This window comes from Tribolium madens, unplaced genomic scaffold (assembly GCF_015345945.1).
Source record: "Tribolium madens isolate multiple individuals breed KSU strain unplaced genomic scaffold, Tmad_KSU_1.1 Scaffold_91;HRSCAF=231;Tcas5.2_LG7, whole genome shotgun sequence".
NCBI lineage: Eukaryota > Metazoa > Arthropoda > Insecta > Coleoptera > Tenebrionidae > Tribolium > Tribolium madens.
In genome coordinates this window covers 2785599-2798130 of record NW_025401063.1, presented here as the reverse complement: position 1 = coordinate 2798130, position 12532 = coordinate 2785599, and the positions used below count along the sequence as shown (strand labels likewise).

Below are 12532 nucleotides of genomic sequence, written 5' to 3'. Positions count from 1 at the left end.
CTCTATTTATTTCTGTAGGGAAAATAATTTTCCAAGTTTTTTTGCTACAGGCCATTAGAAGAAGAAACAAAAAAGCTGTGTCCTAAATTGTAACTCTGTTCAATGTTATTTGTGGCTTTTATTGGCAAAACTTTTGTACCTTTACTAGATAATTGTAAAAAAAACATATACAAAATCATCAGTATTATTAAATAGACATAAAAAATAGTCAAATGTCAAAAAACAAATGTCAAATTTTTTTGACAGATAAAATTTTTTAAACATTTTTTTTATTTTCCTGGTATCTTATTTTACTTGAAATTTTTCTTCTACTTCATTAAACTTATAAATATCTCGATTCCATTAGAATTAAAAAGAATTTATTTGGTGATACATACAGGTTGTTCAAAAAATCGCGCATTTCCTTGAAAGGGAGTAATTGAGTAGTCCCCAGAGTACTGAAAAAATGTTTAAAAAATTCTATCTGACAAAAAATTTTGACATTTATTTTTTGACATTTGTCATTTTTTTATGTCTATTTAATAATACTGATGACCTTGTATATGTTTTTTTATAATTATTTGATAAAGGTACAAAAATTTTGTCAATAAAAGCTACAAATAATATTAAACAGAGTTACAACTTAGGATACAGCTTCTTTGTTTCCTTTTCTAATAACCTGTAGCAAAAAAACGTGGAAAATTATTTATCCTACAGAAATAAATAAGAGTCAAAGTGCAAAATTTAAACTCTCATAACTTCGAAATTTTTATAGATAGAATTTTTTTAATTTTTTTTTATGTTCCTGGTACCCTACCCTACATGGCATTTGTCTTTGGGGCGCGAGTTCTGGCGCACTCTGTATGTGCATATGATGTAGAACGTTACTCCTTCAACTTTTAAAATCGCGATATCTCAGGAATGGTGATTCTTGGAAAAAAAGTATAAAGACCATTTTGTAGATAATTTTAAGATCTATAATTTTCGTCAGAGCTACTTTTTTGATAAAACTTGCCGTTTTCGAAGAAAATCTAAAAAACGTCAAATATTGACCTTTGACCCCGAATAACTTTTTTAGCACACATGGGATCGATGGGGACTTTTGACACTTTATTTCTAATGGTGTACCCAAGGGCTCTGTCGGAATTTTCGTTATTTGACCACTATTTTTATGACTAATTTGACCGGACTATTGAACAAAATTTTTTTTTTCTAATTTAAATTATTTTAAATTACTTTAACTTTAAAAAAACATTATTCAATAAATGTTAGGCCGATTTCCTGCTAAAGGGATGGCCGTGCCCTTCAGAATGATATAAGATTTGAAATTGAATATTGGCAAACTTTTCTTCGAACAGTGTTCGAAGAAGTTTGAAGTAAAACGAAATAATCTAAGAAAAACCCTACGAGTAATTTTTTTTTCATCATTACCATCGTGTAGAGCATCTCTTTATTAGTGGTAATCCAAATTTTCAAAAAAATATACCGAGTAATTTTCAAGATATGATTTTTTGAAGTTAAGTTAAGGTTTGCTAATCAAGCATTGCTCCATATAGAAGAAATGCATGTTAATCTTACTTAAAATTGCATTTTTATAAAAGTATTTGTTTTAAAACTTTTCTTTTGCTTAAAAATGGTCAATTGCATCTTCTTTGTTCTAATTAGAATAAACAAAAAATGTTTGTTTACTTAAAACGAATAAATAGTACCTGCGTACTAATTAAAGCACATAAAGAGTTTTTTTGTTGTAAAAATGACCACTGATCATTGAGCAAAGAGGATCTAGAAGTTTAAGGCACGAGCCTTAAATATAAGGGCAAATCTTTTTCAAATCAAAACACTTTCCATTCAGATTTCGACTTGTTCACTTTGTTCTAGCTTTCTAAACTTTTTTGAAAATGTTCTGGGCAAGTGCTTTCTTATCATTTTCGAGTGATGTTAAATGCAATAAGTCACCTGATTTATTTATTACGATTAGCTTCAGTTAGCTTGTAGGTAGTAGTTGTTGTGATAACAGTTTCACACGAAGCAACTGACTTATTGCATTCAACATCAGTAGAAAGTGATGAGAAAGCATTTGCTGAGAACATTTTCAAAAAAAGTTCAGAAAGCTAGAACAAACTGAACAAGTTGGAATCTGAATGGAAAGTCATTTAATGTGAAAAAGATTTATTCTTATATTTAAAGCTACTGCTTTAAACTTCTAGATCCTTTTTGCTCAATGATCAGTAATCATTTTTAGAACAAAAAAACTCTTTATTTGCTTTAATTAGTATGCAGGTACTCTTTGTTTGTTTTAAGTAGAACAAAGAAGGTGTAATTGACAATTTTTAAGCAAAAGAAGAATTTTAAAACAAATACTTTTATAAAAATGCAATTTTAAGTAAGATTAACATGCATTTCTCCTATATGGCGCAATACCTGAATAGCAAACTTTAATTTCAAAAAATCATATCTTAAAAACTACTCGGTATATTATTTTAAAAATTTGGATTTTTACTAATAAAAAGATGCCCTACACAATGGTGACAAAGAAAAAAAAAATACTCGTAGAGTTTTTCTTAGATTACTTCGAACTTCTTCGAACACTGTTCGAAGAAAAGTTTGCCAATATTTAATTTCAAATTGCATATCATTCTAAAGGGCAAGTCCATCCCTTTAGAATGGTCTTTATTTGAAAAAAATCGGCCTAATAGTTATTGAGTAATGATTTTTTAAAGTTCAAGTATTTTAAATTCATTTAAATTAGAAAAAAATTATTTAGTTCAGTGTGTGGACTTTTTGAAATTTTTTTAGTGCATTTGATTTGTCTCACTGAAACGAACAAAATGATATAAAATTTGTCAAGTTATCACAACATGACTTTTTTTGTCGCCTTGTGTAACTGAAATTTTTCAGAATTTGAAACACCCAAACCTCGTGAATCTTTTGGAAGTATTCCGGCGGAAGCGCCGCCTCCACTTGGTGTTCGAATTCTGCGAACGCACAGTTTTGAACGAGTTGGAGCGCTACCCCCGTGGGTGCCCCCATTTGCTCACCCAGCAGATCATCTGGCAGACGCTCCAGGCCGTGGGGTACTGCCACCACCATGGGTGCATCCACCGGGACATCAAACCGGAGAACATCCTCCTGACCGGCTCCGGGGTGGTGAAGCTGTGCGACTTCGGGTTCGCCCGGATGCTGAGTCCGGGTGAGAACTACACGGATTATGTGGCGACGCGGTGGTACCGCGCCCCGGAGCTGCTGGTCGGGGATACGCAATACGGGACTCCGGTGGACGTCTGGGCGATAGGTTTGTAAGGGGGCGAATCGGGGGGCTAATTGATTTAGGTTGCGTTCTGGCCGAGTTGGTGAAGGGGGAGGCGCTCTGGCCGGGGAAATCCGATGTGGATCAGCTCTACCTTATCAGATCGACCGTTGGTGACCTTTTGCAAAGGCACATGCAAGCGTTCAAGAATAACGATTTTTTCCAAGGGGTTATTCTGCCAGTGCCCCAGCAAATGGTGCCGCTGGAGGTCAAGTTGCCCATGTGCAACCACACCACGATAGATTTTTTAAAAGTAGGTGTACCAACTTGTTTTCATATTAATATGCACCGAAGTACGCATTAAGGTGGCAACCATGCGAAAATTCAAACATCCTAACCTCAATCTTCCTTAAATGTGTAAAAATAATTAAAATTAACCACGTAATTAACATAGGGTAGCAAACATCAAAGATTTTTGTCATTTTTTATGTGATTAAATTTGTTCTGAATGATATTAATGACACTTTTTGTGTGAATCAGCCTTTAAATTAAAGATTCATTTTAGAGATGAGCAAAATGAAACAAAAACATCGATGTTAACAATATCGATTTTTTCATGACTTTTAATCGATGTACGATATTCTATCGATGTTTGCAATTTGATTTGCTTTTTTGAAAATGAGTCAAATAAGTGTGAATCAAAAATAAAAAACAAAAATAAACATTATTTAAAAATCAATACAATATTTCTATATAATAACGCATCTACTTACTCCACTCTACTTATCTACCAGTCTTTTTTTTCAATGAGTTTAAAAATAATATTTTTTAAGTCTAGTTCCTTTAATTCTATTTTTTGCTTCGGTCATCGTGTGTCCTGCTTTTGAAAATAGTCAAACTTGACAGATTTGTTATTACAGGTCCCTACATTCCCTGCATCCTACATTTTATTAATATCAATTGTAAAAAACAGCACCACAGTCAGTGCAACGAGCTTTATTGAACATAAAAAATAATTTATGAAAATACATAATTTCATATTAAAAAAAAAACTGATCAAAACATCGATTGTTAGGAATGTTATGTCATCGATGTTGTAAGCAAAAAATCGATGTTTTAATAACATCGATGATTCTTGCCCATCTCTAATTCATTTAGACTACTATAACCTACTTGATGCACATTAATATGAAAAAGAGCACCAATTCTTGTTAAAAATTCTCGAATAACATCGATTTCTTGTAGAAATGTTTGGATAAAGACCCGCTGAAGCGGTGGACCTGTGATATGCTCCTCACACACGATTATTTCGAAAATTTCAATTTCAAAGTTGACGAATCCGACTCGCAAAATTTTGAGAAGATGTCAAGGGACAGGTCACGAGTAAGATAATAAAACACAATTTTGTGGTATTTTTTATTTGTTTCAGAATTCACTCAATGGTACCTCTTTACCTCAATTAACGATGAATAAACCGACAAGTCCGGCGAAACAAAATAATAATCAACGATCCAAAATTGACCATTTACCGACTATTTGACACAAACTTTCGTTTTTCTCAAAGTAAATCGATTTTATCACAGCAAATCTCTATTTTGTGTATTTGGAAATTAAAGTGTTATATTTTAGGGGTAGAATTAAGCGTAATAGTTGCATTGTATTTGTTGAGAAAAATAAAAAATTGAGGCATTTCGTTATTGAAGTTAAGCAATAATAACAATTACATAACTTAATAAACCTCAATAATGACCCTACGCAAAAAAATTCTATTTTGCGTCTTTAATAGCCTAGTGTACTTATTTTTTCAATATTGGTCACAATGTTGTTATGGAAAAATCTTGACCTTGAGTGGAAAAATTCAACTGGAGTGAACTTGAATTTATTTTTCTTTTTTTTTAAATAATACAAAGTGCAAAATAGACCTTCGAAGCAACCGTTTGTTTTTCACCTCGCCGCTACGTGGCTCGTATTGCAATTTCAAAAACTTGCTTGAGTAGCAGTCTTCTTCAGCTAGCATTTCAATATAGTACAATAGAACGGAAACGCGTTTTAAAAGACTATTCATTTATTCACATTTCCTAATCAATATTTACAATTTTAAAGCTTGAATTCCTGACAAAATCACTGCTCTTTGGGCTCAGCCCCTGTCATTTCGCGATACTTATCCACGCTTTTCTGTTTTAAATATCTTGCAGCCTTCAATGAATCATAGTAAAAAGTGGCCCCCAAATTCAATACTTACAAGAATAACGGGCAATTCTTTCTTCTCTGATGGGTCAACAAATGCTGGTACGTTCTGTAATCTATTCCATGTCCAATGGATACTTATTATTATCCCTATTCCCGCAATCATGACCACATTATCGTTGCAAAAATTGATGAATCTTTTACCCAAAGACATATCTAACCCCCTTGAAGATTTTGACAGATATCAAAATCAAAATAAAYACTCGCAGGGTGCCAACATGGCAACACAAAATTGTCAATTTTATTTGCCGAATTTTGAATCAAATGGAATTATGATTGTGCATCATGTTGCAGCAACAACGAACAAAGTTTTTGTGATTAATTCATTGACCTAATAGGTGTATAAATTTAATTTTTTTAACAATTTTTTGTCTTTGTGTTGGCCAACTTGGAACAAATGTCAAAAACTGGGGTTATGTTTACGTAACCAAAAATCGATTTTTGTTTTACAAAAAACTTCCAGTGAGGCTTTGAAATAATAATAAACACGTAATTTTTTATAATTATATTTGTAAAAGTACACTAGTCTACAAAATAACTGGCTCATCAACCAGTCCTCAACATTTTAGCCTCTTTCTTCTCCTGCAACTCTTTCTTTTGTTGTTCCACTATTTGCTGTCTTTCTGCGAGAAATTGTTTATATTCTTCAGGGTCTAGATCTTTTACGACTTCAATTCCACAAGACCTGGCAATCCCACAAACCATTCTGCATAAATCGTCTATAGTTCGCGTTTGTAATGTAGGGTCTTCACTTTTTATTTTCGCTATTTCATAAACGTGTTTCAGAGTCACTTTACCCGCAATTTCTTTACCTGTTACCCAACAATGATAAATAAAAGTCACCAAAAAACACACATACCTGGCTCCATGGCCGCTCTTTGTATACCAGCAGCCTGTTTTAGAAAAAACACAACTGGGGGCTTGTTAACCACAAGCTCGTAACTGCGGTCGGGGTTCACTTTAACTCGTGTTGGGAGGGGAATCCCCTGTTTAATGTCTTTGGTGCGTTCATTGAAATCTTTACAGAAAGCGGCAATATTTATACCTCTCTAAAATCACAAAAAAGTGAAGAGATAAATCAATGTAAATCTTACTTGTCCCAACATGGGCCCCAATGGGGGCCCAGCAGCGGCCATTCCTGCGGGGATATTCGTCCGCAAGTTACCGTGTTTCACTTTTTCGACAACCTTTTTCAAGGTTTTCATTCGAGCACCCACTTTAGACATTGCAAAAACCTATTTGGTATTTAATTTTGAATAAATGTGAGGCACATAACCTCAAAGCAAAGCAGGGAAGTGTCTAGAGTCACGCCCCACAACTAAGAAAAATGTAACGAATTTGATGCTGTAATAATACAATAATGCAGTAAACGTGATAAAACAATTACCAAAAACATTGTTTTATTTATTTACATAATTTTTGTCTCACTAATTGGACAAAAAACTTCGACCACCACCGCTTCTTAGCGCGGGCAATTTGAATAAAATCAAACAAACTCGTTAAAAACTAAAATAATTGTGGTCAAAACCGGCCCAAGAACTGCTACGCCCCCACAACCGACGGCCCTGTTGCAGAACTTCGTATCACACAAGCACAAAACCTCCTTTTTCGTGATCATGCACCCCACTTTCAATAAATTCCCGTGCTTGTCTTTGGGGCCACTGCAGCCCCTGAACGTTTCCACGTGTCGATTCAATTTCCGCGTTTTCGTGAAACAGTAAGACCCTAAAACACACTTGAATTCGGTCGCGTTTCACCGGCACAAACCTTGATAAGAGGGGCACTGCAGAGACATGTTGTACTTCTCCTGGCGCGTCGCCAGCCTAAAAATCGACTTGTCGCACAAGGGCTGCAATTCGGTCGTGACCGAATGGCACTGGTAGCAAATCAGCCCCTTAATGGCGTCGTAATTGGGGTTCACTTGCTGGATGAGGCCGGGGTCCGTGGGGCCCGACAGGGGGGTATTATCGGCCCGGGTTTGGCCAAAAACGCCGCAAAATACGAAGAGGAGCAAGTGACGTGTCATGTTTGACAATAAAACAATTCAAAAATCGTGTTTTTTTATTAAAATAAAATAAAATTTGGCATAAAACTACCAGATCTGAGTCATGTGATATTCAGGCATGTTCATAAATTTCACAATGAAGAAGTCTCGCAACGGCGTGGGACTTATTTTGAATAAAAAGTGGTAAAAAGCGTAGCGAAAAGGCTCGACTTTGTAGGCCGGTTTTGGGGCTTCCAGACACAAAGCCTCCTCAAATTTTCGATACAAAGTGGGGTCTTGGATCGGTTTAGGGATTTTAGGCGCTGTAATCCCGAGTAAATACGCATGGTACCGCTGGAAATAGTCCTCATAGAAGCCCCTCTGCTCCTTAGTGAACCCCCGGTGCATCTCATGGACGTGCTCAGGGTGCTTCGCCATGATATTCGATTGAGTTATAAAAGACCCAGGGGTGAGCATCACCACTTTCACCCCATATTTCCCCAATTCTATCCTCAAACCGTCGCTGAGGGCCTTAACCCCGGCTTTGGTGGCCCCATAAACTGCCAATCCAGGGAGACAAGTGAAGGAACAATGACTTGTAATATTAATCATCCTACCTAAACAAACAATAATGAACCCGGTAGTAGAAAAAATTGTGTATGTGCACCGTGATATTTCCTGAGGAGCGGGATAAAAGCCCGTGAGAGGTTCATAGTCCCCATTAAATTGACGTGGACTTGTTGGTGGATCAGTCTTTCAGTTTGCCACTCGAATTCCCCAAAAACCATAACCCCGGCGTTGTTAACAAGGGCGTAGAACTCTAAAAAACGATAATTGAACCACGAAATCACAAAAAGTGAAAATACCATAGCTCGGGTTGCTATTCAGGTACTGATTTATCGTTTCAACAGCCACAAAAATGCTCTCTTTGCTTGTCACATCTAAGTGAATTTGGGTTATCTTCCGGTGAAACTGCTTGATTTCCTTCGCCCCCGGGGATTCCAGGTCCAGAAAGCCGGCGACGACGGTGAACCCAATCCTCGCGGCGTGGATCGCGAGGGAGAACCCCAAACCCGAGTCGCAACCAGAAATGAGAATAATTTGTTTCAAACTCGGGGTTTTCAATTCGGCCGAACTTTGGAACACGTAGATGAGGCTTCCTAAGGATACTGCAGAGACGGTGAGGGTCCTCAACAGCTGATTGGTCTTGTAACCGTGATTTATCAAGACTGCTAGCCCCACAACCCCAGCTCCAACCCCAATGTAGAGCTCGTTTACGATTTCAAAAACGGTCAAGCACAATTTTGATACAATACTCATTTTACTGATTTGGACCGGTTCACATAGCGATAAGAGGCAATAAAGTGGTAAAATTGAATAAAACCGGCTTTCAGACAAATGTCATTTTTTCAAGGTTAGGTTGTTTGGATCATAATTCATAAATAAATAGGCTTAAGACACAATAATGATAACAATAGTGCTAAGACATGCTTGTCTAATAATTTTAAGGTATTATTCACCCTTCAGCACACATTTTTTAAAGATTTTTACCCTGTTTTCAAAGGTGTAAAAGATGTTTCAGAATTCGCGCCCCAGAGAAACATAAGTGTCAAGAAAATGGAAAAAATGTTAAAAAAATCTGTCTATGAAAATGTAGAAATTATGGGGGTTTAAATTTTGCACTTTGACCCTATTTATTTCTGTTGGAAAAATAATTTTATACTCTTTTTCATTTTAATATGGATCAAGTAGTCTAAATGCATCTTTAATTTAAAGACCGATTCACACAAAAGTGTCATTAATGTAATTTTCTGAATTAATTCTAAATTTAATCACATAAATAATGAAAAAAATCGTTATGTTTACTACCTTATGTTAAAAAAAATCAACTTTAAAATTGACCCATACAACGTTTTTTACATTTCTAGAGGTCCTAAAGATTTAAAAAAATGCGAGTTTTTGAAGGTGAGCGGTAGTACATAAAATCGTAAAAATAGTCAATTTACCTTAAATCATAAAAACACTGGAAATGTGGTTTTCTTGACGTAAAATTACGCGCTGAACACGATGCAACTAATTAAAATACTCTACGATGCATAGTTTTTGAGATATTAAGTAATAAAGTTAAGAATAAAAAGCGAAGCTTTGGATTTTGGCCAAAAAATCAAAAAAAAAATATTCTCATAAAAAACTAGTACTATACTGGGTGCGCCAGAACTCGCGCCCCAGAGAAATTTTTTAAGTAAGGTAAGATACCAGGAACATGAAAAAAATGTTTAAAAAATTCTATCTGTCAAAAAATTTCGACATTTACTTTTTGACATATGACATTTTTTATGTCTATTTAATGATGTCTTGAATATGTTTTTTTACAATTATTTAATAAAGGTATAAAAATTTTGCCAAAGAAAGCCACAAATAACATTGAACAGAGTTACAATTTAGGATACAGCTTCCTTGTTTCCTCTTTTAATAGCCTATAGCAAAAAAACTTGTAAAATTATTTTCCCAACAGAAATAAATAGAGTCAAAATGCGAACTTTAAACCCTCATAACTTCGAAATTTTTATAGATAAATTTTTTTTAACATTTTTTCCATGTTCCTGGTATCTTACCTTATATGGCATTTTTCTCTGGGGCGCGAGCTCTGGCGCATCCTGTATGTAAAATTGACTGGAGAAAACGCCTGTACAAACCGTTTTGACCTAGGACTCATAGTTTTTAAGATATTAATTTTTTATGAAAAAAACTAAAAATGGCTTTGTACCTGGAACCATAATCCGGAGCGACTTCCGGTTTGCGCCAGTAAATAGATAATTTCAAGCTAATTTGACGTAAACCTATGTAAAATGTTCTGGAGAATCGATTGGCGTCAAGAAAACTGAAAAATTCGTAATAGTTTTTAAGTTATAGACATATTTAAATTTTTGATATTTTTGACTTTATCAGAAATTTTATCGATAACTATTCATCGTAGAGTACTGAACTTTGTAATATATGATAGAAAATTAAATTTTCTTTCCAACGGTACCAAATATAAGAAATTGTTGCCAATAAGTCCGGAGTTATTGCCACTAGAGCGCTCCGGGTACCAAAAGACGATCAAAATCTCGACAAAAATTAAAAAAAAATTAACTTTAAAATTGATCCATTTTACGTTTTTTACATTTCTAGAGGTCCTAAAGACCCAAATAAGTGCATAAAATGTTATTGGATCAAGTTTCAAAAATTTTGAATTTTTTGAGTTTTTGAAGGTGAGCGGTAGTAAAATCGTAAAAATAGTCAATTTACTAAAAATCGTAAAAACGGTTGAAATATGGTTTTCTAGACGTAAAATTACTCGCTGAACACGATGCAACTAGTTAGAATACTCTACGATGCATAATTTTTGAGATATTGAGTAATAAAGGTAAGAATAAGGCTAAAAGTATAAGCACCAAAAATCAAAATTTTTTGATTCTTATGAAAAACTAATACTATATGTAAAATTAACCGGAGAATACGCCTGAATAAACTGTTTTGACCTAAGGACTCATAGTTTTTGAGATATGAATTTTTTTTTGAAAAAACTAAAAATGGCTCTGTACCCGGAACCATAACCCGGAGCGACTTCCGGTTTGCGCCAGTAAATAGATAATTTTAAGCTAATTTTAATGGTTTTTAGCYTTTTGCTCTAAGTYCTATAGTTTCGTAGAAAAACRCGTTTAAAGTTTCACAATTTTGACAATTTTCACTTTTTGAACGGCGATTACGGCCAAACTATWAGACTTAGAGCWAWVADTYYAAYTCCATCGTAATCAGCGTAAGAAAATCTATCGACTGAGGCCAAAGCCAAGTCGATATCTCGCAAAAAAWTTTTGAATTTTTAAACGCCGATTGCGGCGAAACTAAAGGAGATAGCCCAATGTGGTTGGTAAATTCGTAATTAGCGCGTCAAAATCTATCGGATAAGATAGGTTTAAATCGAATCTGAGACATGTTCAAAAACACTAGATTTTAAGGGGGGGGTGTTAACAAATTTTTAGTTTTTTTTATTTTGTAAATTGCGGCAAAACTGTGTCTCAATGACATCATATTTTGACCTAWACCTATGTAAAATGTTCCGGGGAATCGATTGGCGTCAATTAAACTGCAAAATTCGTAGTAGTTTTGAAGTTATAGTCGGATTTAAATTCTCAATATTTTTGACTTTATCAGAAATTTTCTCGATAACTATTCATCGTAGAGCACTGAAATTTTTARTATATGATAGAAAATTTAATTTTCTATCCAACGGTACCAAATATAGGAGGATATCTCTAATAAGTCCGGAGTTATTGCCATTAAACCGCTCGGGGTGCCAAAAATCGACCAAAATCTCGACAAAAAACAAAAAAAATTTTATCTTTAAAATTGATCTATTTTACGTTTTTTACATTTCTAGAGGTCTTAAGGACTCAAATAAATGCATAAAACGACATTGGGTCAAGTTTCAAAAATTTTGAATTTTTTGAGTTTTTGAAGGTGAGCGGTAGTAAAATCGTAAAAATAGTCAATTTACTAAAAGTCGTAAAAACGCTTGAAATATGATTTTTTAGACGTAAAATTACGCGCTGAACACGATGCAACAAGTTAAAATACTCTACGATGCATAGTTTTTGAGATATTGAGTAATAAAGTTAAGAATAAGGCTAAAAGCATAAGCACTATATCCGATTATGACCAAAAAATCAACATTTTTTTATTCTTATGAAAAACTAGTACTATATGTAAAATTAACCGGAGAACACGCCTGGAAACATCGTTAACACATTTTTACTTTTTTTTATTTTGTAAATTGCGGCAAAACTGTGTCTCAGTGACATAATATTTTGACGTAAACCTATGTAAAATGTTCTGGGGAATCGATTGGCGTCAAGAAAACTGCAAAATTCGTAACAGTTTTGAAGTTATAGTCGGATTTATATTTTTCATATTTTTGACTTTGAGATATTTTCTCAATAATTATTTATCGTAGAACACTGATCTTTTTTGTATATGATAGAAAATTAAATTCTCTTTCCAGCGGTACCAAATATAAGAGGTTATTACCAATA

At 34.4% G+C, this 12532-nt stretch overlaps 4 protein-coding genes across 5 annotated transcripts in view; 1 reads left to right on the top strand and 3 right to left on the bottom strand.

Annotated features, from left to right (window-relative positions):
* The window catches only part of LOC123010474 (cyclin-dependent kinase-like 1), a 9843-nt gene extending 4925 nt beyond the window's left edge, over window positions 1-4918 (top strand). For both annotated transcript variants that reach the window (XM_044407387.1, XM_044407388.1), the window contains 4 exons: window positions 2878-3271; window positions 3310-3539; window positions 4472-4609; window positions 4656-4918. In XM_044407387.1, coding sequence (XP_044263322.1) covers window positions 2878-3271; window positions 3310-3539; window positions 4472-4609; window positions 4656-4766 — 873 coding nt within the window. In that variant the 3' untranslated portion in view covers window positions 4767-4918. The remainder of the gene's footprint in view (window positions 1-2877; window positions 3272-3309; window positions 3540-4471; window positions 4610-4655) is intronic.
* A 1051-nt stretch (window positions 4919-5969) lies between these two features.
* On the bottom strand, window positions 5970-6853 carry LOC123010542 (39S ribosomal protein L11, mitochondrial). Its single transcript, XM_044407526.1, has 3 exons — window positions 6568-6853; window positions 6333-6522; window positions 5970-6285 (listed from the first exon to the last, which is right to left on the bottom strand). Exons 1-3 carry the CDS (start codon window positions 6697-6699, stop codon window positions 6020-6022), a joined length of 588 nt encoding a protein of 195 aa, XP_044263461.1. The 5' UTR covers window positions 6700-6853; the 3' UTR covers window positions 5970-6019.
* Window positions 6854-6856: 3 nt separating this feature from the next.
* LOC123010543 lies at window positions 6857-7499 on the bottom strand. The gene is made up of 2 exons (XM_044407527.1): window positions 7241-7499; window positions 6857-7198 (listed from the first exon to the last, which is right to left on the bottom strand). Exons 1-2 carry the CDS (start codon window positions 7497-7499, stop codon window positions 6960-6962), a joined length of 498 nt encoding a protein of 165 aa, XP_044263462.1. The 3' UTR covers window positions 6857-6959.
* Window positions 7500-7520: 21 nt separating this feature from the next.
* On the bottom strand, window positions 7521-9154 carry LOC123010541 (D-beta-hydroxybutyrate dehydrogenase, mitochondrial). Its single transcript, XM_044407525.1, has 3 exons — window positions 8324-9154; window positions 8125-8277; window positions 7521-8074 (listed from the first exon to the last, which is right to left on the bottom strand). Exons 1-3 carry the CDS (start codon window positions 8775-8777, stop codon window positions 7566-7568), a joined length of 1116 nt encoding a protein of 371 aa, XP_044263460.1. The 5' UTR covers window positions 8778-9154; the 3' UTR covers window positions 7521-7565.
* Window positions 9155-12532: the final 3378 nt, after the last annotated feature.

What these genes read in the sequence shown, in the direction of transcription:
- LOC123010543 (XM_044407527.1), bottom strand. Translation starts at nt 7,499, where the DNA reads ATGACACGTCACTTGCTCCTCTTCGTATTTTGCGGCGTTTTTGGCCAA. An exon ending in GCAGTGCCCCTCTTATCAAG is followed by an intron (nt 7,199 to 7,240) that starts GTTTGTGCCGGT and finishes AGTGTGTTTTAG; the next exon opens with GGTCTTACTGTTTCACGAAA.
- LOC123010542 (XM_044407526.1), bottom strand. Translation starts at nt 6,699, where the DNA reads ATGTCTAAAGTGGGTGCTCGAATGAAAACCTTGAAAAAGGTTGTCGAA. An exon ending in TGGGGCCCATGTTGGGACAA is followed by an intron (nt 6,523 to 6,567) that starts GTAAGATTTACA and finishes TTGTGATTTTAG; the next exon opens with AGAGGTATAAATATTGCCGC. An exon ending in AAGAGCGGCCATGGAGCCAG is followed by an intron (nt 6,286 to 6,332) that starts GTATGTGTGTTT and finishes GTTGGGTAACAG; the next exon opens with GTAAAGAAATTGCGGGTAAA.
- LOC123010541 (XM_044407525.1), bottom strand. Translation starts at nt 8,777, where the DNA reads ATGAGTATTGTATCAAAATTGTGCTTGACCGTTTTTGAAATCGTAAAC. An exon ending in GAATAGCAACCCGAGCTATG is followed by an intron (nt 8,278 to 8,323) that starts GTATTTTCACTT and finishes ATCGTTTTTTAG; the next exon opens with AGTTCTACGCCCTTGTTAAC. An exon ending in GCTCCTCAGGAAATATCACG is followed by an intron (nt 8,075 to 8,124) that starts GTGCACATACAC and finishes TTGTTTGTTTAG; the next exon opens with GTAGGATGATTAATATTACA.